The sequence below is a fragment of the Seriola dumerili genome, unplaced genomic scaffold (genome assembly GCF_002260705.1).
Source record: "Seriola dumerili isolate Sdu_G_001 unplaced genomic scaffold, Sdu_1.0 BDQW01000110.1, whole genome shotgun sequence".
Classification (NCBI taxonomy): domain Eukaryota; kingdom Metazoa; phylum Chordata; class Actinopteri; order Carangiformes; family Carangidae; genus Seriola; species Seriola dumerili.
In genome coordinates, this window is record NW_019174365.1 from 6,164,855 (window position 1) to 6,185,582 (window position 20,728).

At 42.0% G+C, this 20,728-nt stretch overlaps 3 protein-coding genes across 3 annotated transcripts in view; all 3 read right to left on the reverse strand.

Annotated features, from left to right (window-relative positions):
• Nucleotides 1-2,000: 2,000 nt before the first annotated feature.
• Nucleotides 2,001-12,439, reverse strand: rbm24 (RNA binding motif protein 24). The gene is made up of 4 exons (XM_022747721.1): nt 11,956-12,439; nt 10,481-10,604; nt 10,128-10,182; nt 2,001-3,609 (listed from the first exon to the last, which is right to left on the reverse strand). Exons 1-4 carry the CDS (start codon nt 12,121-12,123, stop codon nt 3,261-3,263), a joined length of 696 nt encoding a protein of 231 aa, XP_022603442.1. The 5' UTR covers nt 12,124-12,439; the 3' UTR covers nt 2,001-3,260.
• A 1,801-nt stretch (nt 12,440-14,240) lies between these two features.
• stmnd1 (stathmin domain containing 1) lies at nt 14,241-19,359 on the reverse strand. Its single transcript, XM_022747542.1, has 5 exons — nt 19,145-19,359; nt 17,770-17,953; nt 17,513-17,664; nt 15,903-16,031; nt 14,241-15,785 (listed from the first exon to the last, which is right to left on the reverse strand). Exons 1-5 carry the CDS (start codon nt 19,214-19,216, stop codon nt 15,324-15,326), a joined length of 999 nt encoding a protein of 332 aa, XP_022603263.1. The 5' UTR covers nt 19,217-19,359; the 3' UTR covers nt 14,241-15,323.
• Nucleotides 19,360-20,258: 899 nt separating this feature from the next.
• The window catches only part of LOC111223074, a 4,356-nt gene continuing 3,886 nt past the window's right edge, over nt 20,259-20,728 (reverse strand). The window contains exons 8-9 of the mRNA XM_022747093.1: nt 20,686-20,728; nt 20,259-20,556 (exon numbers count right to left, since the gene is read on the reverse strand). The exon at nt 20,686-20,728 is cut by the window's right edge and continues 37 nt beyond it. Coding sequence (XP_022602814.1) covers nt 20,352-20,556; nt 20,686-20,728 — 248 coding nt within the window. The 3' untranslated portion in view covers nt 20,259-20,351. The remainder of the gene's footprint in view (nt 20,557-20,685) is intronic.

The following is a 20,728-nucleotide window of genomic DNA, read 5'->3' on the forward strand; positions in this document are numbered from 1 at the left end:
TGTTATAAATCTTCCAGAATGGCAGAACGGCGGAAAGCCCCTTTAATACGTCATTAATATGGGGTTTTAATCCACCAGGTCGTCGTCTAATAAATGAATTTTGGTCTGAATAGTTGCATGTGCACTCAACACCTAAACCACTTGTTTGTTTGTTTTTTGACAACCTGGCAACCCAAAAGTTGTTCTTATCAATGGTTCATTAACAAACTCATTAACAAACTAGTTAATGAGTTTGAATAGTGACTTTAGAGAGCACATTACATACATTAAGACATTAAGACATTACAGCTTCCAACCTACGAGGGAACTGAACCTGGGTGCTTCTGTAAAGTTTCAACAGAACACCATCACAGGTTTGCGTCATTGTTGTAATAAGAAGCGGTCTTAATTTTCTTATGTCATGAGTTTGGATAGCTGCTGATTTCACCCATAAGGCCTTGCTCGATCCATGCTGTGTCATGATCACCTGCCTATGAGTGCCAGTTTCATGTTTCACCGGGGACCGAAAATACTCCCTGGAGCCGAGTAAACAAAGGTAGAACCATGGCAACAAACCTCTTTTTTAACATGACTTATTTATTGATTAGAGAGGAGATGAATCATTGATAGACTCCTGAGTCCTGAGAGACTTGATCACGTGTCATTCTTGTCCATGCAGACTCTCAGTGGGTGTGACTGTAATGCGAGAGCGTTGCAAGTAACGGATTGTTTGACACAGAGGAGGAGCATTGCAGCATCTGGCGAGTGTGATGTGTTTGCCACCTTGCAGCTGCGGCCAAAGGCTGACAGGAAAGTAGATAAACAAATACTGACGCACACAGGCACAAAAGAAATGTATAAATTATATCCTTAAGTGCATATACAGTATGAAGAGCAAATGAATGTGTCCAGGAAGAGATCAGCACGAGGATGTGTGTAAAATGATTATCACATGAGAAGTAGCCTCGCACTGTTGACTTCATCAAAATAAATGTCACCAAGCTTTTTAAATATAGAACATTTTATTCCAATTTTGAGTAAATGGAGTTGAAATTCTGAAGTAAAGGTTTTAATACCAACAGGACCTTTGCATTTAAATAGTAACACTTTACATGCCTTCATCCAGTGACAATGAAAAGCTTGCTTAAAAAGTTTTTTTGTCATTTATTTTTCATATTTCCCTTGTAAGAAATAGTTCAAGTATAAAAATTCCCAACAGTGTAAAATAGCCCATCTGATGAATATTAAGCAAAAGAAGCACAGCTACTGAAACCTCGACGACGACTATACATTCTAGTGGAGAAAGCAGCATTTTTGCTTGTTTTTTTTTTTTTTGTCAAAATTATTATTATTTTTTACCTTTCGTCTAAACACAGAAGAGGCAGAGTACAATCTGCATGCAAACAGGCCTGCATTTAAATAAAGTTCTTCCATACAAAAGGCATTAAGCTAATATTTAATGTCATGTTCTAAAGAATCAAAAAGATAAAAAATAAAAGTACAGTGCACATAACAGTATCTTAAATAAGTCCTACATCAACATTTTTGGTTGAGTATGTTAATAATAATTATTATAATAATATTATTACTAAAACTAATCAATAACTTATATATGCCTTGAGATGAGTACATAATAATATTATTAATACAGTACCGCCACTAAGTCTCTACTCTCAGAGCGTTAACATAGTCAACCCTCCAAAATAAATATCTTAAATAGTAGATTCTCTCTTCTTTTTCAGTTTTTTCTCTTAAATAGCAGTAAAAATGTAAGGCACACAGACCAACATAACGTCAAAGAGTAAACCCCCCGTCCTCTCCACCCCACCTGGTGTTCTTGACAGACATGAGGCAGGCCAGTTGTTGGGGTGGCTTTGGTGAAAGTGTGTGTTTGTGAGTGTGTACCTGACACTGACACCAGACTACAGCAGCAGCACAGAGGTGGAAGTGCTGACAGTGGCAGGGCTGAATGACTGTGGTGGTGGTGGTGGTTGTGGTGGGGGGTGTGTGGGTGGGGGGGACTCTGCTGTGGGGCTCTGTGTTGGGTGGAGGGGTGTAAAGTTGGTTCCCAAATGGGCCCGGCCGGGGATTAAAATGTGACAGCTCAACAAACGAGCACAAGTGATGCGTTCTTTCCAGAGTGATCCGTCTGTGTGGCGCTGGAGCGGCTCTGTCCACCCCCACCAGCAGCTGCTCTCTCCCTCTTTCTTTCTTTCTTTCTCTCCATCCCAGAGCCAGAGAGAAACACGACTGTGCTGCCTTTGTCTTTGACTGCTATGTGTGCAACTCTGGATGCATGTGTCGGTGTACGTGTGAGTGAAACATGTGGAAAAGCGACCGATTTAGTGTTTCTCATTGTCTGAAGCCATTTTCAACCTCTCTCCTGTTGTCAGTGCCTTTGTTTTGTTTGCCAAGTCCCTCTTTAGTCCAAGAGTCAAGTCAGAGTTGATGACATTTTCAGTTTTTTTGTTTCTTTTCTTTGTTTTTGTTTTTTTTTGTCTCCTGGTGATTTGTTTGCTTTGCATAGGTTAAGAGGTCGAGACACAGAGTAAAAAAAGGGACATTCAGCATCAGGAAGATAAAAAGGTAGTTCTTCAAATATGTGTGACACAACGAGTTACAACTCCTCGACTTCCTGACAGAGGTCACATAATAATAGCTAACACGTTGGAAACGGTTCCATTTCCCTGATTATCAGAAAATATTAACTCCAAAAAATGCACTTGAAAAGACAAAAAGAACAAGGAGAGCCCTCAATGTGTAATAATAACAATAATAAATATAAATGTTATGAGGGCATCAAATAACTGAAAGAGAACAGTTTCCTAAACTAACGTTAAAGACAGCAATAGGACTTAACGGCTTAGTTTAACACCTATACCAACCACAGGGATTAGTTCCTGCCTTTCTTCTCTAGAAATAAGTACTCTACTACAATGATAATAGTAATGATAATAATAATAATCATAGTAATAACAACAACAATAATAGTAAATCACTTTCCATTATTTGTTCTGCGAATTTTTTTCATTTTCTTATTTTTTGGTTGAAGCACAGCAAGTTGGAAAGTTACCGTAAAAAGTTCCCACCTCACCATCATCATCATCACTACCACCACCATCATCATCATCACTTTTTAAAGCAACTCTGCCTCTGAGTCGCTGGCACGACCACCCTTAAAGCCACTCCCTCTTCCTTTTCCGTTGCTCCCTCTCCTGACCAATCAGCTGTGGCTGGGGGCGGGCCTCCTCTCTCTGCATGTCCAGTGGTTGCAGTGGCTGCTATTGCATGCGGTCAGCTTGCAGCTGCTGGGGCTGGTACTGACCGAAGGCTGCGGCTGCAGCGGCGGCCGAGCCTGGGGCGGCGGTGGCTAAAGGCTGCTGGACTGCATAGCCGTAGCCGGCGGTGGCCACGTAGCCTGCGGCTGCAGGGGAGGCAGCGTAGGGGTACTGCTCGTATGCAGCAGCGGCAGCACTGGCTGCTGCTGCAGAATACTGCGCGTAGGCGGCTCCGGTGTAGTCGATGTAGGGGGAGGAAGCGGTGGCAGGTGCAGCGGCTGCAGGCTGCACATGAGGGATGACCACACTAGGCTGCACAAAGGCCTGAGGGTACACGTAGTGGGCCGGAATGCTGTGGGACAAACACATACATCAGGATTTAATTTGATTCATCAGCATACACCAAATCTGAAAATAAGACCCCCCTCCCCCCAAAAAACCACCCTAAAACCCAACTCCATCACACTGCGGCCAAGCGCCCTCCCACCTCCCACCCCCAGTCCAATCCACCAGTCAAGAACACCAAGGAAATGCCTGCTAGTAGGGATTAGAACAATATAGGGTTGCCAAAATAGAAATCTCTCTGTGAAAAGAAGATTGGAAGGTGAAGAGAATTTTGAACTCCCAGAGGCTGCTTATCGAACCTCTGGGTCACTCAAATACTGAAAAGTCACATCTGTAGTATGATCACATTCAGAGAGAGTGAAGCCTGGGTGATGATATCATCCTCTTTAAGGGCTACATGAGAAATAGGTTCAGTTTTTTACTGTTTTGGTCAGGTTTGAGTTTGTGTTGTGGAGACAGAACTACAGAGAAGTAGAGGGAGGGGAGATGAAGAGAAAACGTTTGGGATCTGTAACCTGCAGTTTATCTGTGGGTCACATGTGGATTTGGCTCTGGTGCCGTCCTCCTGCCTGCTGGAGGGCGAGCAGGGGAGGGGCGGTGGGGGGGCTTACAGTGCCGGGGGCGGGGGTGCGGACAGAGGAGATGAGCCCAGGGAAGCATTGTGAAAATGTCACTGCCACTTTGACAGCTGGACAGTTTTCAAAAAGGGACGCTGCTGGCCATTTCCCCCTCTGTATCAGGACAAAGAGCCGGGGAGGCAGCGGGGGGAGCCGGGACTAGGCTCCGCACCCAGAGGGATGTTTCAATTAAATAAACAATTATGAACAATGAGCACATTCTACCCTCCATGACATAGCCTTATCCTGCCCCCCCCTCCCGGACTCTATAAGGTCTGGAAACTCAGCGAGCGTGAGGGGGGCCTTTTGAAATTTACACGACTGGTTCAGATGAAGTGAAGAAGCAAAAATATGAAAGCTTCAGGTCTTTGATGTCCTGAAAAAAACAGCCCTCCCTCCCCTGTTAGAGATAAAAGTAAAATCTCACTTTAATGGAGTGAGAAGCATCAGGCTTAACAGACAATTTACTATTTGTTGCACAAGACAAAAACTGTGTAGCTGTAGGTGAGTGTGGATGACGACCGCTTAAAAATCTGTTGAGAGAAAATCAAGGAAACGCAATGTAATCAGTTGAGTCTGCATAAGTGAACATCAGGCGGTCACTTTTGGAGTCTGGATTGGGAGCGAAGAGAGGAGTGTGCAGAAAATGTTAAAGAGTGAAAGGCAGGATCTATCGTGGCAACCCTATTGTCAGCACTCCATTATCCAATCCAATCCACATCTCAACCGAAAACAGTGGGGCCAGAGGGGAACAGGAAAAACAGAACAACAGCAAGGCGTCAGAGAGGAAGAAATATGTAAAAATAGTCGACTTTGACTAAACTGACTACAGAAACAAGGACGCACCACAATCACTCAACTGAAAAGACACAAAAAAAGAACAGGGAAGTGAGAAAATGAGTAAGTGGGCATGTAGAGCTTTGGTTTAAGTAAAGGGGAAAGGTTGATGTTGTCACTGCCTTAGTACACACAGAAACACAGAAACACACACACATACACACACACACACACACACACACACACACACACACACACACACACACACACACACACACACACACACACACACACACACACACACACACACACACACATATAATTAGGACCAATTTATGAAAACCTGTAACAGACATTCTGCATTGAAAAGATTGAGTGTTTTGCTAATGAGAAAATCCTTTTTTTTTTTTTTTTTAATCATCATGTGACACTGAAACTCGTCTTTGAAACCCGCACTAATGAAACTCAGAAGGGTGAGGCAGGTTTCCAGGATGATTTTACTGGATGCCATCTCTAAAACAGAGTTGAATAAGAGACTCCCACTCAGCGCGGCGGGGAGACTTTTCCAGTCTGTTATCTGAAGGGAAATCACTGAATTATTCACTTCCAGCAAACAGGGAGGAAACTCCTCAAACTGGAGGTTGATGACACACGGACTGGCTAACATCCAATGAAAAGGCCAGTATTAATCTGATAGGCCTAACGGCGACACACAAGATGTAGGATTCAGTATCTCAAGCCCACACATTTTCTCACAAATACCCAACAGAGGCTTGTTAACAAGTCTGTTTACTGGATTGATACTTAACATTTTGTCCACTGTGAGTAAAGGCCATCAAATAATATGAATGACGAGGTTTTGACATTTGATTTAATGGCTGAATCATGCGAAAATCTATTGTTTAATCGTTGAATTTTAATAATATAAAGCATCATAGCCAAGATTATAGGGTTGTCTTGCTCAGGGACAAGAACATTCAATACAAATCTCAGAGAAAATCAAACATTAAAGTAAATCTAATAATATCATAATCTAATGACTTGACTTTGACTCATAGGAACTGTATTTAATCTACTGACACACATACTGTATAAGGGAGGATGGTGGGAATAATGCTCTAACAAGAAGGATTTAACTGGAATTGGGCTGAGCTTTGAGTACTGTTGTACCAAGTTACAATGCAACGGAATGAATCCATAAAACCCTAGGACATTTTCTTTCTAGACTTTATATAGAAACTAGTTTGAGAGAGCTGCCTGTGGATTGTAAAACATGTTTAATGGCCTTTCAATCAGTCTCGTGGGAACAAGAATCATGACCGTGGGCAAAAGACATTAAAGAAACATGTTACATTCCCCCGAACTTTCAGTTGCACAGTTCTCCTCAGCAGCTACTATATATGATTGACTGTAGAGGCTGCAGCTCAGAGAGTAACTATATTCTGACTGTATAATATTTTAAAAATGGCTTCCAGTGGCATGTGACCATCTCCTCTGCACTTGAAATCAAACTCTCGGCCCGGTGCATTCTAGGTTGGACCGTTACTCGTCTCTGATTCCCCACCACCACTGTAGTATGGCAGACCCATACACATGTATAAGCATGCACAAACATGCCCACTCCTACACACACACACACACACACACACACACACACACACACACACACACACACACACACACACACACACACACACACACACAAAGCATAAGCTGAGGGTTTGGCCATGGGAAGCAAAGCTCTGGCTGACCCATCCAATGTGCCCCACTAATAAAAAAAATACCCTCGTTTCCCTGGAGAGATTCATAAAAAAGGAAAATATAAAATACTATAATAACTGTGAGGCTACCTATGGTGTGTCCTACTGTGTGTGTGTGTGTGTGTGTGTGTGTGTCTGTCTGTCTGTCTGTCTGTCTGTCTGTCTGTCTGTCTGTCTGTCTGTCTGTCTGTCTGTCTGTCTGTCTGTCTGTCTGTCTGTCTGTCTGTCTGTCTGTCTGTCTGTCTGTCTGTCTGTCTGTCTGTCTTCACTGGAATGTCGTGTTCACGCAACCCAGAGGTCATTAAAGTTCAAGGCTAAATAAAGGTTCTCTTCCATCATGCATGCCGTCCACTGAGTGAGAGGACACAAGCACAAACGTACATTGAGGTGAGAGGATCTAATGTGAGCGAGGCGATGTGTTTGTGCTTGTTTGCGATGTTGGCAGTACACAAATGTCCTGCTTTGACAGAGTTGCTCATGGGACTTTTGTTATGATGGCCGAGTCACAGATGGATCTGGGGTCTAGTTTCAGCTCAAGTGCATCAGGACTTGAGTCATGATCCTCACATAGAAAGTTACTTAGATCGAGTTAGTTTGCATGGATCGTTTGCTAATCGCTACCTATGGAAGTTTATTAACGACAAATCAAACAAACAAGTACAAAACAATTTCAAGCGTCACTCACGTCAAGAATTCAAAATCCTCTCATGAGGATTCTCGTTTGGAACCTGCTATCACATTTTCTCACAATTATTTTATTATTTATTTTACTTTCAGAGCAGCTTGAGGATATGAGAGAGAGCGATTTGCACCAAATCTCTGAAAAACAAGACATTCCCATGTAGCTGTCTTCTCACAGTTAGTCTTTTAGACAAAATATTGGCCACTTTGACTGATTTTTATGGTTTTTAGCAGCACAACATTCTTGAATTTTTGGGAAGAACTCATTGATCTTACTTTGTATGGATGTCAAGGTGCTGCTGGCGTCCTGTGATTGGTAAACCCATTTTGGGTGAAACTTATATATTAAAGGTAGTGGTGCTGTTGGAGTGAATGAATTGTACTTCATGACAAGGCAAAAACCTATTAATGTGATTGAGGATGTCACAGGATTTTTTGGTTCCATCCTTTGGCGACCTTTTTCTTCCCTTTTTAAAAATTGACTTACATGATCAATTGATTATCAGAATAGCTGCCAATCAATTCTCTTTCAAGAGAATAATCAATTAATTGACTAATTGTTTGCAATTGTAATTACACTTGCAGTTCTATCAGCTCTCAAAACTTGTCCTGTGCTTATCAGTCTGTCCCTGCATGCTCTCAAATCTGGATCAGCTGATCAGAGCCCTCTTGCTTTGTACTTGGTCAGTACTTTTGACACTATTTAACCTCCATATGTTGACTGGTGACTGACTGGTGACTGACTGGTGACTGACTGGTGACTGACTGGTTCTGGTTCAGATAAGTTGGTTAAGATGTACAGTATGTATATGAACATGAAATAGATGTGTATTTACGTGGCCCCTGAAACACCCACTCTCACTCAGTTTAAATGGCTCCTACTCTACTTTTACATGACAGAGAGAGACGGCCCCTCACCGGACCCCCCACCCACCCACCCAACACACCCAACACACCACACACACACACACACACACACACACACACACACACACACACACGCACACACAGACACACAACACAGAGCTTCATGCGATTGCAGCATCAGCATTTGGGCCTTTGTGTGGCACAATGGCTGCGCTTGTTTTCCTTAACACCACGAGCCCATGTGACGAAAGCTCACTGAGAGAGAACAAGAGAGAGAGAGAGAGAGAGAGAGAGAGAGAGAGAGAGAGAGAGAGAGAGACAGAGAGAGAGAGAGAGAGAGAGAGACATCCAGACATTTGTTTGTGTCACATTGGAGACTTTGGTGCGCTGAGCTGAGCTGAGCTGAAAATGAGAGTACATGTGGACGGACAAAGCCACACACGCACGCAAACACAACAAGAGCAAATATTCATATGTACCAGTGCAACCAGACAAACACACACACACACACACACACACACACACACACACACACACACACACAACAACTGATAAGCTTCTCATTCATTCATTCGTAAAACATTCACGTACAAATTTCCGATATTTGGTGTACAGGAGAGCGAGGAGAGAGAGAGAGAGAGAGAGAGAGAGAGAGAGAGAGAGAGAGAGAGATAAGACACAGTTGTAATGAGTTGACGGAGCAAGACTTAGTGAATCTGTACATTGTGTTAATATAACAAACTGCCAGAAACACTAGGAAGATGCTGTAAGCACACACAAGCAGTGACAGGTTTTGTTATTTTGAAGGGAAAGGGGGTGAAAGTGTGAGGGGTATGAACAAGGAGGTGACTGGGGTAAAAATACAAAAATAAAAGAAACTCCACACAGAAAATTCACCTCTCACTCCAACAAGACAGCCAAAACACACACGAAACAACGTCCTGTTAAACAAAACAAGTCAACCACAAGCTAAAAGCAATAAAAAAAAAAAAATTGAAAAAAAAAAAAAAAAACTTTGCTCTTTCTTGGCAAAGTTAACACGCTTCCACAAAAAAGGAAAAAGAACACCCCAAAAATTCAGTCAATCCAGTTTGTTTTTTTTGTTTTTTTGTCATTAAAGTAAGAAAGCACACGGTTTCTAACAACACCACGTCATAACTGCACACAAAGCTCTAAGTTCTATTCAAATAAAAAAAAATAAAAAATAAGTCAAATGAAACCCACGTACATGCATCTATAATCACCATTTTGAGAGCTTGTTTGTGTGTGTTTGAGTCTACAGGTAATTCCTTTCTCTGATCTGTGATTATGTTTGCAGAACTATTCCACAAACCAGCACAGTTAGCTTAACCGAGAGCGAGCCTGTCGAACCAGAGAAAGATAGATAACATTGAGTCAGGCTGGAAGTTTCCATCATTGTCCACTCAGCACGCACACACACACACACACGCACACACACGCACGCACACACACACACACACACACACACACACACACACACACACACACACACACACACACGTATGTATACACACACTCACAAACAGGCAAACCTAGAAAAGGCAGTTTGACTGGCTTTTTTGGGTGGACAATCATACAGAAACAAGCTACATACTACTTAATGTCCACCTCTAATTATCAGCAATTGTTAATAATTGAGGAGAAAACAGAAAGACAAAAATCAGACCTACAGTATCAATTATCACACAGAGAACAGATGAAATGAGAACATGTTTGAATTGATCACTTTTAAAATTGTGCCTCTACATAAGCAAAGAACATCTCAACAATCTTCTGAACATGTAAGACTTATAAGTACTTACCCATAAGGCCTTTGGATGAACGCAGGGTGAATTTGGGGAACACCAAAGGTAAAACCTGCGAAATGGAGGAGATAAAAGAAACTCACTGAAACACTGAGTATACTGTACATTCCTACTCTTGACTGAGTCTCTGTAAACTAAGAGACTCCTAACATGTTCCTACATCCGCAGAAGCAACCTTCAAGACAAACGAACCCTCAGGTGAAAAATCAGGAAGGATTGGCTTGATTTTCTTGTTTGCTGCTTTGCTAATAAAACCAACCACACACTTACTGATCCCAGACAAACACAGTGGGAGCAAAGTTCACTTGCTGTGCTGAATTAAAACACTGGGGTTGTTGGGTTGTCTTTACCTGGCTGCATCACCCGAGGCTTGGCGCCCAGGTAGGCCAGGTTGACGTTGGCCTTCCTGCCGTCAATGATTGGGTTGGGGTCCTTACAGGCCCGGTCTGCAGCCGAGCGATCCGCCATCGTCACCTGAAAGAGAGATGCACACATACAGGGTGGGAAAGATGTAGATTATTCAGGCAAACATGTAAGTCATATGTTCGGTTGACAGTTACTCAATACCTGCAGACTCTTTGGAAACAAGAGGTTGCCATGGCGGCAGTGAATAGAGGGATGAACAAAGACTAAAGCTTCTTAAAGACAGTGTGTGTGTGTGTGTGTGTGTGTGCGTGTGTGTGTGTGTGTGTGTTTAAAACAAAGATAGAAAACATGTATATGAGTGTGGGTTCAACTGCTGTGTGCACATGTTAGCTCTCTCTTTCGCTGTGTGTGTGTGTGTGTGTGTGTGTGTGTGTGTGTGTATGTGTGTGTGTGTGTGTGTGGCCATCACCAACAGCAGCGAGTGTCTGGCAGCACACACACACATCCATCACCCTCATGTGGATGTGTTGAAACTATCAGCAGTGAATGGGAGCCTGGCTGAGTTGACTTACTGAACATGGCTCCAGTGTCGCTCCAATTACAACAACCAAACTTTATTCCTCTGTTCAGAGTTTCACTAACTTCTTCTCTCCACTCCATTATTTTTTATTTTATTTTACAAACTTTTGCAACTGAAGTCACTGACACAACGAGACAAAAACCATCTTTGGGAGGAATAATGAACAAATTTGATGTATAGCTACAGTAGTGAAGAGATGATTTAAGATGAAGATATATAAAAATTTACGTCAGGTCTACAGTGAAATTTTGTGCATATCAGGTGTGATTGAAACTTCATATACCAAAGCTTTGTCTCAAATATCATTAAATAGTATTTGAAGAGGCCAAATAAGAGCCGGGTCCCTCATTGGGTGGTTTTGCTTCATTTATATCAATGAATTATGTCTATCATAAAGTTTCATCAAAAAAAGAGATATTTTAAACAACTACGTCAGAATTTCTTTTTTTTTTTTAATCAGGTTTTGTGACAAGTGGGAACAAAATATTTTCCCAACGTTGTAAACATCTCTGAGATGATGAAACCAGCGTGACCGTGTCAGAAAGCTGCTCTGTAATATCGAGGCATCATGGTGAGGTTTTTCTCAGCCCAGCAGAGCTGTCAGTGAGACGGGGCAGCTCACTTTAAAACATGTCAGGGCGCATACCGACGCGCAACAAGTCGGGGGGTGCGAGATTGCAACAGAAGCCAATGACAAATTTAAAACAGGGTCAGCTTATCAAAACATAAACATCCCCCTGACTGCAAATATGTTCGTGTTAGTTGTGATGCTGTGAAAGAGAGCAACAGCCGTCAACGGAGAGGTGCGATGGCAGGATTTACCCTCCTTGCGTAAAATGTTTTAGAATTTGGTTTAAACGTAATAAAAGTGATACTTACGAATCCATAACCTCTAGACTTGCCGGTCTGTCTGTCGGTAATCACCACCGCTTCTTCAATCTCACCGAACACCTCAAAATATTTCCTGAGACTTGAATCCGTGGTGTGGTAGGGAAGACCCCCGACAAAAATCTTCGTATAGGTTGTGTCCTTTTGCGTGGTGTGCATCGTTAGTGCAAAATACAATAAATAGGAACAATTAAAAAAAAAAAGAGTAGTGCAATGTCTCCTTATCAGTAATTCTTTGGATGAAGAAAGAAGAGAGAGAAAGAGAGAGAGAGAGAGAGAGAGAGAGAGAGAGAGGGAGAGAGAGAGAGAGAGAGAGAGATCAGCTGGCTCTGTAACTTTTTTTTTTTCAGAAGAGAAAACAAAACAAAAACTCGACAAAAATGAAGCCTGGAGGTAGATTTATCTTCTGACAGTTAAGAGGAGAGTTATATGGAGCGGATTGTCCCAAAGAGACCATCAGGTGTTTCCAGCTCTTCTTGGCAACTCTGCTGTCTAACTAAATAGCTTTGGGACCCATTCCTAAAAGCGCTCGCTCCTAACTCCACCCAGCTTTTAGTCCATCTCTGCCCGCCCACCACCAGCGCGCACAAACAGCTGGGAAGCCTGCACAGTGTGAAACACTGGGGCTCCTTCACAAAAAAGAGACCTGTCTTTACTAGAATCGCGTTTAATTTGACATCAGGGATCAAAAGAGCCTGATTCCACTCATGATATGTTGGAGGCTAAGAGGAGAGACGACCTTAAGGAGATTCAGTGTGGTTCATGTGAAAATAATCAAACGCACAGGAAATGTTTGTGTGATTTCCACTGCATTATAAATAAACATCTGCTGATTTTTGGTCTCTTCTCTCTTTTATGGGATAAAATGTAGATCGGGCTTGGGCTTTGCCGTGGAAAAAAGATCGGATCTGTCTCTATAGGCCTGCATGGATTAGGCCTCCTATATAAACAGCCGGTCAGGGACTGAACACAGCCCGGGGACAGACACACAGGCAGCAGTGAGCAGACAGACAGGTGCAGCACCGAGGCTCCGCTGGAAGGATCAGCCTTCAAGAGAGTCCACTTGTGGGGGGTTTTGGCAGGTTTCTGTGTCCATGCGGACAGCGTGATGCAGTTTGAAAGAGTCGTGGGGAATTTCCTTACAACGTTTTTAAAAGGTTCCCAGACTGTAAAGGTCTTAAGATCAGGGACTGCACTGTTCTATGAATCAATAACAGGTTTGAGAAAGTCATATCCACTCTACATCCCATTTAAGGTCCTTGAGATGAAAACGTTTTGCTGAATCAACCCTTGTTATCTTCACAAGATTGGTGATCACGTTTCAATGATTAAATCAGCCGAGAACTGACTTCAAAAGTGACAAACGCGCCCTGCGTCAGGATTACGCACAGCTATTATGATGCGCAAAGATCAAGTAAAACGGCCATGGATCAATTCAATTAGTCTCTGAACATCAATGATTAAAATAACTTGTGATGCTTGGCCCCCTCTGCACTGGGCTGGCTGCTGGATCTCTGGACCTCGTTTTGAGCAGCCAGGGTGAGTAATACTCCCTGCAGTAATGTGAGAGGGAACTCTGCTGTTAATCATTCATGGCGGCTCTGTGCTCTGGCCTGCAGTAATCCTGTCACTGCATGTAACGCTGTGAGTTCACACATTTGCAGTGGGGACATAATCATAACCAGGTGTCATCTGACAAACCGTGTCAATGAAGTTAATGTCTCCTGGATACTAATGACCAACCACGTGATGTGTAAGTGAGATGCTGATCACCACAGTTACTACATGTTTCGACAGTGTTAACATTTGTTTTTGGTCTGATACGAAATGCTCTTTGCAAGCTAATTATAAGACCTACAATCAAAATCTCTATTCTCAAAGATCCATAGGATCCATATAAACTCTGTCTCGTCCATCTGAATGTGAATTGCCACTGCAGAACTCTAGATCACAATGAAATGAAACCTGATAGAGCTTCTTTCTGCAGTGTCTCTGTTCACTCACTATTTTATTAATGTAGCCACACGCCCTTTAAAGTTTTGACTAGAGTCTTGAAAGGGGACCAATATTGAGTTTCCCTGGCTCAACAATGGGGATCTGGTCAGGTTGCATCCCCTTGTTGTCTCTGCCGATGTGCAGCATGTTGACTAGTCTGAATCCTCTTATAGTTTTACAATAACTGGCTGTAGCAACATTTAAAAGTTTAATCATAAGTTATTTCACAATAATCGTCAGAAATACACAAACAGATAAGTCCACATTATATGAAATGGGAATATCTTACAGTATAAATGTGTCAGCAATCATCACCAGAAACATTTAATGCAATAAATGTGGCTCCCATGTTAGCTGGACCTGTAATTCATTCAAACATACACATTTTGCAGGTGATTTTTTCCATTTTAATCAAGACAAAGAATGTTGTTCTGGGGAGATGAAACTGTAACTCTGTGCTTGTTACCCATTTGGCTTTAGCACACACCTGTCAGGCAGAGAAAAGCTAAAGGTCAAAGGTCACTGGAACAGCTGAATACCCACAGCACAGTCACACCAAAGTTGCAGAAAACCTCCCCCTACTCTCTCCTGGAGAAAAAAACAAAGCTAAAAGTTAAAACTTACTCTGGTTAATGAGTAAATTTCATAAAGTTCTGCATTTTTGATTCTGACAAATTGCTGAGCACAAACACAAACCTTTCACATGAACAACATTTAGGGACAACTGGGGACTTTACTGATTAATAACAACATCAGCTTACACATCCTCTCAAAAGAAGGTACATCCTCACATGCTGCCAAAACCTCCTCCTGATAAATACCTCAACGTATAGATATGGTGTACTGACATCAGAGAGCTGTTAACACAACTTCAACCTACTGAAACAGCGCCATCTTATGTCCAACAGAGCAACTGCACAAAGTGCATTCTTCACATGCAAAATGAGACTTAACAATATAATTTTTCAACAAATAAAACGTCACACAAAAGTCAATTTGGTATGTTGGCAAGAACATTAAGTTTTGGTGATATTCATTAAAGCACTGAGTTCAATGACATTACATTGCAAAGAAAACCCTCATATTCCTGTGCTTATTAGTGAGCTACAATATTATTATCATTTATGGGCCAATGTGCTGCTCTGCAGTGGAAATGATGCTAACAATTCACCTCCACATTAGCCTCATTTTAACACAGTTTAATTACATCTGTCAGTTTCTCTCCAAACAATATACACATTATAAATGTGTTATAAAATTATAAAAGTTTCAACAGGCATCACCTCTGTGCAAAAGGAAATATTTTGGCTTTCTTTCTCTTTTCTCTCTCTTAGTGCTGATTAATGGCTCATTCATGTATTAATTTAAAATGTCTCCTCTTTGTCTTTTGCATGTTGAAAACTAGAATCACTCTCCAGCTCCCCCGAGGCTGTGAGGAGCTGCCCTGCCTGGAGCTCTTCCACCTCGTTTAGCTCCTCCTCTTTCTTCACCTCATCACCATCCTCATTCACCCACTCTGCACTTTGCCCTCTGCTATCTCCACTCGCTCTTCCCTTCTCACTCCCTTTTGACATCTGTGCTTTACCGATTTCTTTTTCACTCTCTGTGCCGTCACCTCCAGCCTCTCTTACACACTCTCCTCCACTGGCGTCAGTCAGGCCGTGAAACAGTAGAGCTGGAGTCGGTTCACAGGTGAGAGGTGATTGTAGGGGGTTAACAGGGGTGAGGGACATGTCTTCATCTTTCTCTGTCCTGGAGATGGCGGCACGGACACGAACACGCGCTGACTTGGTCCTTAAACGCATCTTGAGCTCGTCTTCTCTTAACTGAGAAGTGGAGGGAACAAACAAGAGAAAAAAAAAGAGATCAACTGTGAGAGGGAGACAGGGAGAAAGAGCAGAGGTGTTCACACACACATACATACGTACATACACGCACTGTACCTTGCGTCTTTCTTCAACAAGTCTTATCTTCTCATCAATCTCTTCTTTGCTGGGGAGACTTTGCATGTTTTTGGCCTTCAAAGACTCCAATCTTGCAGGAGGCCTTCGCCTGACATCTCTGTCATGCAGCTGACACACGCACACACGCACGCACGCACGCACGCACGCATGCGCACACACGCGCGTGCACACACACACACACACACACACACACACACACACACACACACACACACACAGCAGAGGGAGACAGAGAGCACACAAACATTACAGGTGAATGCACTTAACACTGAAACTTATTAACCTCACCTGTGAGATATAATTTAGCAACACAAACCAATGTCCTGCTACATACTTCACTGCACTTTAATACTTTATCATAAATTATTATACTGTACTTTCTTCTGGGGCACCAGTTAGTATTGTGGAGCCAAAAAATTTCCGTATGGGTGGCTAGGTCGAGACCACAACTCGGTATATTGCTCAGTTTTTTCTGTGCGGTCATAAGCACAATAGTCACTATTTCAGATCACCTGCTCTTTAACCGACTCATTCAGACATTAGAAATCATATAAATACAGTGGACCTTACGATTCACACAATCTTCAGTGGACAGGCGTCTCACTACCAGTGTGTAGTGGCCAGTGGAGTCAACACTCCTTTTTCACAGAGGACATTTTATCACAGTAGGAAAAGCACAGGTATAATTAATGAGATTAATTATGGCTGAATAGCTGCTTAAAAAACTTGAAAAGTATTTTGCTCAAACCAGACAGAAAAGATAATAAATATGGGTTGATTTTTGAGTGTGCTGTTAATGTACAAAAAAATTGAAATAAATTGTGGATGGAACGAGACAGCTCCAGAAAGATCTTGACAAATGAAAAAGGCATTCAACCTTCACAAAAACACTTTACTCCTTTGGGAGGCTGGTTCATCTGAGTGAAAGCCAGCCCTAATTAATGTTATCAATTACACCTGTGCTTTTTCCGCTACGACAACATGTCTGTTGTGAAAAAGGTCTAACGACACTGGTCTACAGTCACAGACGTCCAGAGTTGTACGTATTGTCTCATTTTCTGTTGGTATAAGTATTTTGATTTTCTTCTTTTTCCTTTATCAAAACATTGAATGTCAAATCAATATACATAGGCTACTGCATACAGTTAGTTGGCTAATGTATGTAGTATGGATTTGGGACACACTTGAATGGAACAGAGCATCGTTAACGTTATTAGTTACACCTGTGCTTTCCCTGCTGTGACATGTCAAAATGGGCCTATAACGAGGCAAAGCTATAATCTATATGGTGGCCATGGCAACCGCTGGCCACTACTACTTACTTTGTGTCATTTATACAGTTAAATCTCAGCAGACTTATCCATACCTTGGTATGGATAATGTGCCTATTACGAAGTGATGGGCAGTGTGGTCTCATTTAATATTTTCTTTATTGATTTAAAAAGATAGAGAAACAGGAATTCTTAATGAGGATGTTATGGTGGCTGCTTTCTCTGGCCATCACTTCAAAGTAACTTTATAGTCCTGCTGACATCAGATCTGAAAGTAAACTCTGTTCCCACATTGACCAGTGTGCACTAAGTACCCACCATGATGCTGTAGGCCTCTCCAGAGATGCTGCTCCCCTGTCTGGTGTGTCCTAATGGGATGATACCCTGATTCAGGAGCTCCTCCAGGATCTCACAGGACTTTTGGCGCTCCTGCGGTGTGCTGTCCTGCTGCAGCAATCCTGGGCTGGCTGCTGTTGGAGACACACAAAATAAAAACACGTCAGATGTATGCGCAAGATTTTCTCTGCTGTGTCACAAAGTCTTTTCTATTCAGCGGGTTTGTCGAACATGCCCACCGTCTTTTGTAATCCTATCTGCTTCGATTTCTTTGACAAACGCAGATGTTAGAGGAGGGAGTTTTCTGGGCACTGCTCCAGGTAACGCGGGGATCTCCTTGTTCTCCATCACCACCCCGCTGTCTGTGGTGCCCTTTGACACGGCAGAGTCTCCACGACTACCGAGTTTACTTCCTGTCTCCTCCTGACACAGATACAATATAAATGCAGAAAAAATAAGCCAAAAGACATAAATTCCTGACCCCACTGCTTGTTTTTATATCCTGACCCCAGTCTTCATGGTTTCTCAGACATGATGTTGTCATGGTGGCATCTGCGTGTTGACACATTGTCATGAACACAGTAGCTCAGGAACATTAATAATGGTACATGGCAGGTGGCACCAACAAATCATACCATCTCACCATCTACCTAATTAGTATACAGTTATATTAATTATATCATGGTGATTACAGCATGGTGTTTGTCATCCCGTGCATGCCAATTCAGATGCTCACACCCAACATGTACTGTAGGCCTATGTATGGATTGTAACATATTAAAATATTTTTAAGGGATTGTATGTATTGACCAGAAAACATGAAAACTGAATATTCACCTTACTTGGAAAACTAAGGCCCTTTTAAGGCACACCCCAATATTAAAGGATGGTTTCCATTGCTTTTTGGTCAATGTCATACACACAATCCATCATACATGCCTTAATTTGTTACAATAATTTAATCTATTCATCTCCATATTCAATAAATAAATCAGTTAATTAATAACATGAAATAGAAAGTCTCCTTTTTGGGGGGTGAACTTCTGAATCTGCACCATATATCTATTCAAATTCAAAATACTGAATTAAAATCTCACTAAAAGCATCTCAATTAGGCTATATCATTAATAATAGGTAAGTACAGCCAACAAATGTTGCTGCATAAAGGGCACTTTACTTTTTAAGTTCACGTTGCTAATAATATAGCAACGGAACTTTTTATCAACGTATTTTTACATTGGGATATTGCTACTTTTAATTAAATACTTCATCTACCACTGGCTTTTACCACCAAGGTTTTTTAACATTGTTAGATGCCATGTTTTGACCACTAGCTATTATCAAAATTATTACTCAGTAACGTTAGTAAGAAAGAAAAACTACATAACAGTTAATATTTGGTCAGTTCTTCCTCTGGGGTCAGACAATTTAAAGGAACACAGATTTTGGTTTAACGGCTCCTTGGTACGTTACTTCAGTGACTACAACAAACATTAAATATAGATAACTGTAATACTTTTTCTTGGATATTGCTGTAAATTTTTTTGTCGTTTTAAACTGCCCTCCACAGTTTTAGCTGACTGAAAGTGGCGGGTTGTATGACACGGAGCTTACCTCGTCTCCATTCACCTCCCCCTGTGTCAACGGTTGGACCACCGCGGTGGTTGTGGAGCTGCCGCATCCCATGTTCACCTCAAAGCAACGATGTGAAATAAGTCCATAAAAGTCATAAAAGTCATAAATGTCGTGTTTAATTACACCTCGCCGTGTCTGCTGTCGGTATATTGACCCGTGTAACCTGGCATTCCTTTACACAGAGGGACAGTCAGTCTCCATGGACCCGCTACGTTGCTAGGGGCCGTTGCTACAATAAATGTGACCCGTTTAAAGAGGTGACACCGAGGGACAACACACTACAAAACACCGGCTTCTGATGCTGCACTGATACACTTCATCAGCTGTGTTACACACACACTGACGACTCAGGTCACCGAGAGGTACTCACAACCATCACGATTTTACAAACACTTGACTCCAAGGCCCTCAACCTTTCAAACACCCATCCCCAAACACCAGCAATAATTCTACACTGTAAGTAAGTTTAGAATTACTGGAACCAACAGGGCAAAGCAGCCAACTGCCCGGGAGGCCCCATGTACAGTGTGTCAGCTGCTTTTTGGTAATAATATATTTTTTATAAATCCTAAATAAATAACTAAAACTGAGTTTCTTGCATTGTCATCATTCTCACCAATTCCTCTTGTTTGAGAAAGTGCACCAAAACACAATATCACCCATAATCATATGGGCCTCAAGGTAAGTCTTTACATTATTCCCCCATCAATCAACACTTTGCTAGTGTTTTTGAGAACAAACAAAACACCAAGGAGACAAAAGTATCTGAATTATGACCAGAAATTTGCTAAAGAATTCAATATTTAAAGGGAACAGCCTCAAAACTCATGAAAACTTGTGCAAACAGATAAACTGTACCGTCAAAGTGCAGCAGCATCCAAACAGAGTGCTTAACAAAGGCCTGTTTAATATAACAATATGATCCATCTTTGAATCAGTGTTTGCAATGATTTAATTTTTTTTCAGAAACTTTTTTTTGTAATTTTTTGATGTTTTGGGTGCATGGCTAAAGTTACAAAGCAGAGTTCAGTTATCTTGAAAAACGTATATCTTTATCACCACCAGAAGACTACTGATTCTCAACAAGCCAATATTAGTTTGCAATGAGATATTTTATTAATTTTTGTAACACCACATGGAAAAGACAACAGGGGTGCAATAGAGTGCTAATGCACTCCACCAAGCTCTACTGTAGGTAGGCGTGAGGGCTGGAGCGGCCCATGGTTGAGGGGATCTGTGGCTTGTTGGCCAGGACCACAATGGTGTCGAGTGTAGGCAGGAAACTCTGGTGAAGGTTCTGGCACTTCTGCTCCACATCCAGGGTATGAGCATTTTTGGCCAGTTTGTCCTCCAGAATCATCAGGCGCCTGCGTGTGAGTCCCAGTTCCTGCCTAGGAATGATGGTTCACATAAAAATGAGTACATTCAAGATATCCTAAAGAAAATGGTCAAATTATTTAAATGTAGGACATGAGGTGACGGGGCTATAGTTATTGTCTTGTCTAATTAGAGTTACTTACTGGGAGTGCTTCAGCACTGGGTGAAGTTCGGCTGCCATCTTTG

What these genes read in the sequence shown, in the direction of transcription:
- rbm24 (XM_022747721.1), bottom strand. Translation starts at nt 12,123, where the DNA reads ATGCACACCACGCAAAAGGACACAACCTATACGAAGATTTTTGTCGGG. An exon ending in AGTCTAGAGGTTATGGATTC is followed by an intron (nt 10,605 to 11,955) that starts GTAAGTATCACT and finishes TCTCTCTTTCAG; the next exon opens with GTGACGATGGCGGATCGCTC. An exon ending in GCCTCGGGTGATGCAGCCAG is followed by an intron (nt 10,183 to 10,480) that starts GTAAAGACAACC and finishes TCCATTTCGCAG; the next exon opens with GTTTTACCTTTGGTGTTCCC.
- stmnd1 (XM_022747542.1), bottom strand. Translation starts at nt 19,216, where the DNA reads ATGGGATGCGGCAGCTCCACAACCACCGCGGTGGTCCAACCGTTGACA. An exon ending in GAGAGGCCTACAGCATCATG is followed by an intron (nt 16,032 to 17,512) that starts GTGGGTACTTAG and finishes TGCGTGTGTCAG; the next exon opens with CTGCATGACAGAGATGTCAG. An exon ending in TTGTTGAAGAAAGACGCAAG is followed by an intron (nt 15,786 to 15,902) that starts GTACAGTGCGTG and finishes TCCACTTCTCAG; the next exon opens with TTAAGAGAAGACGAGCTCAA.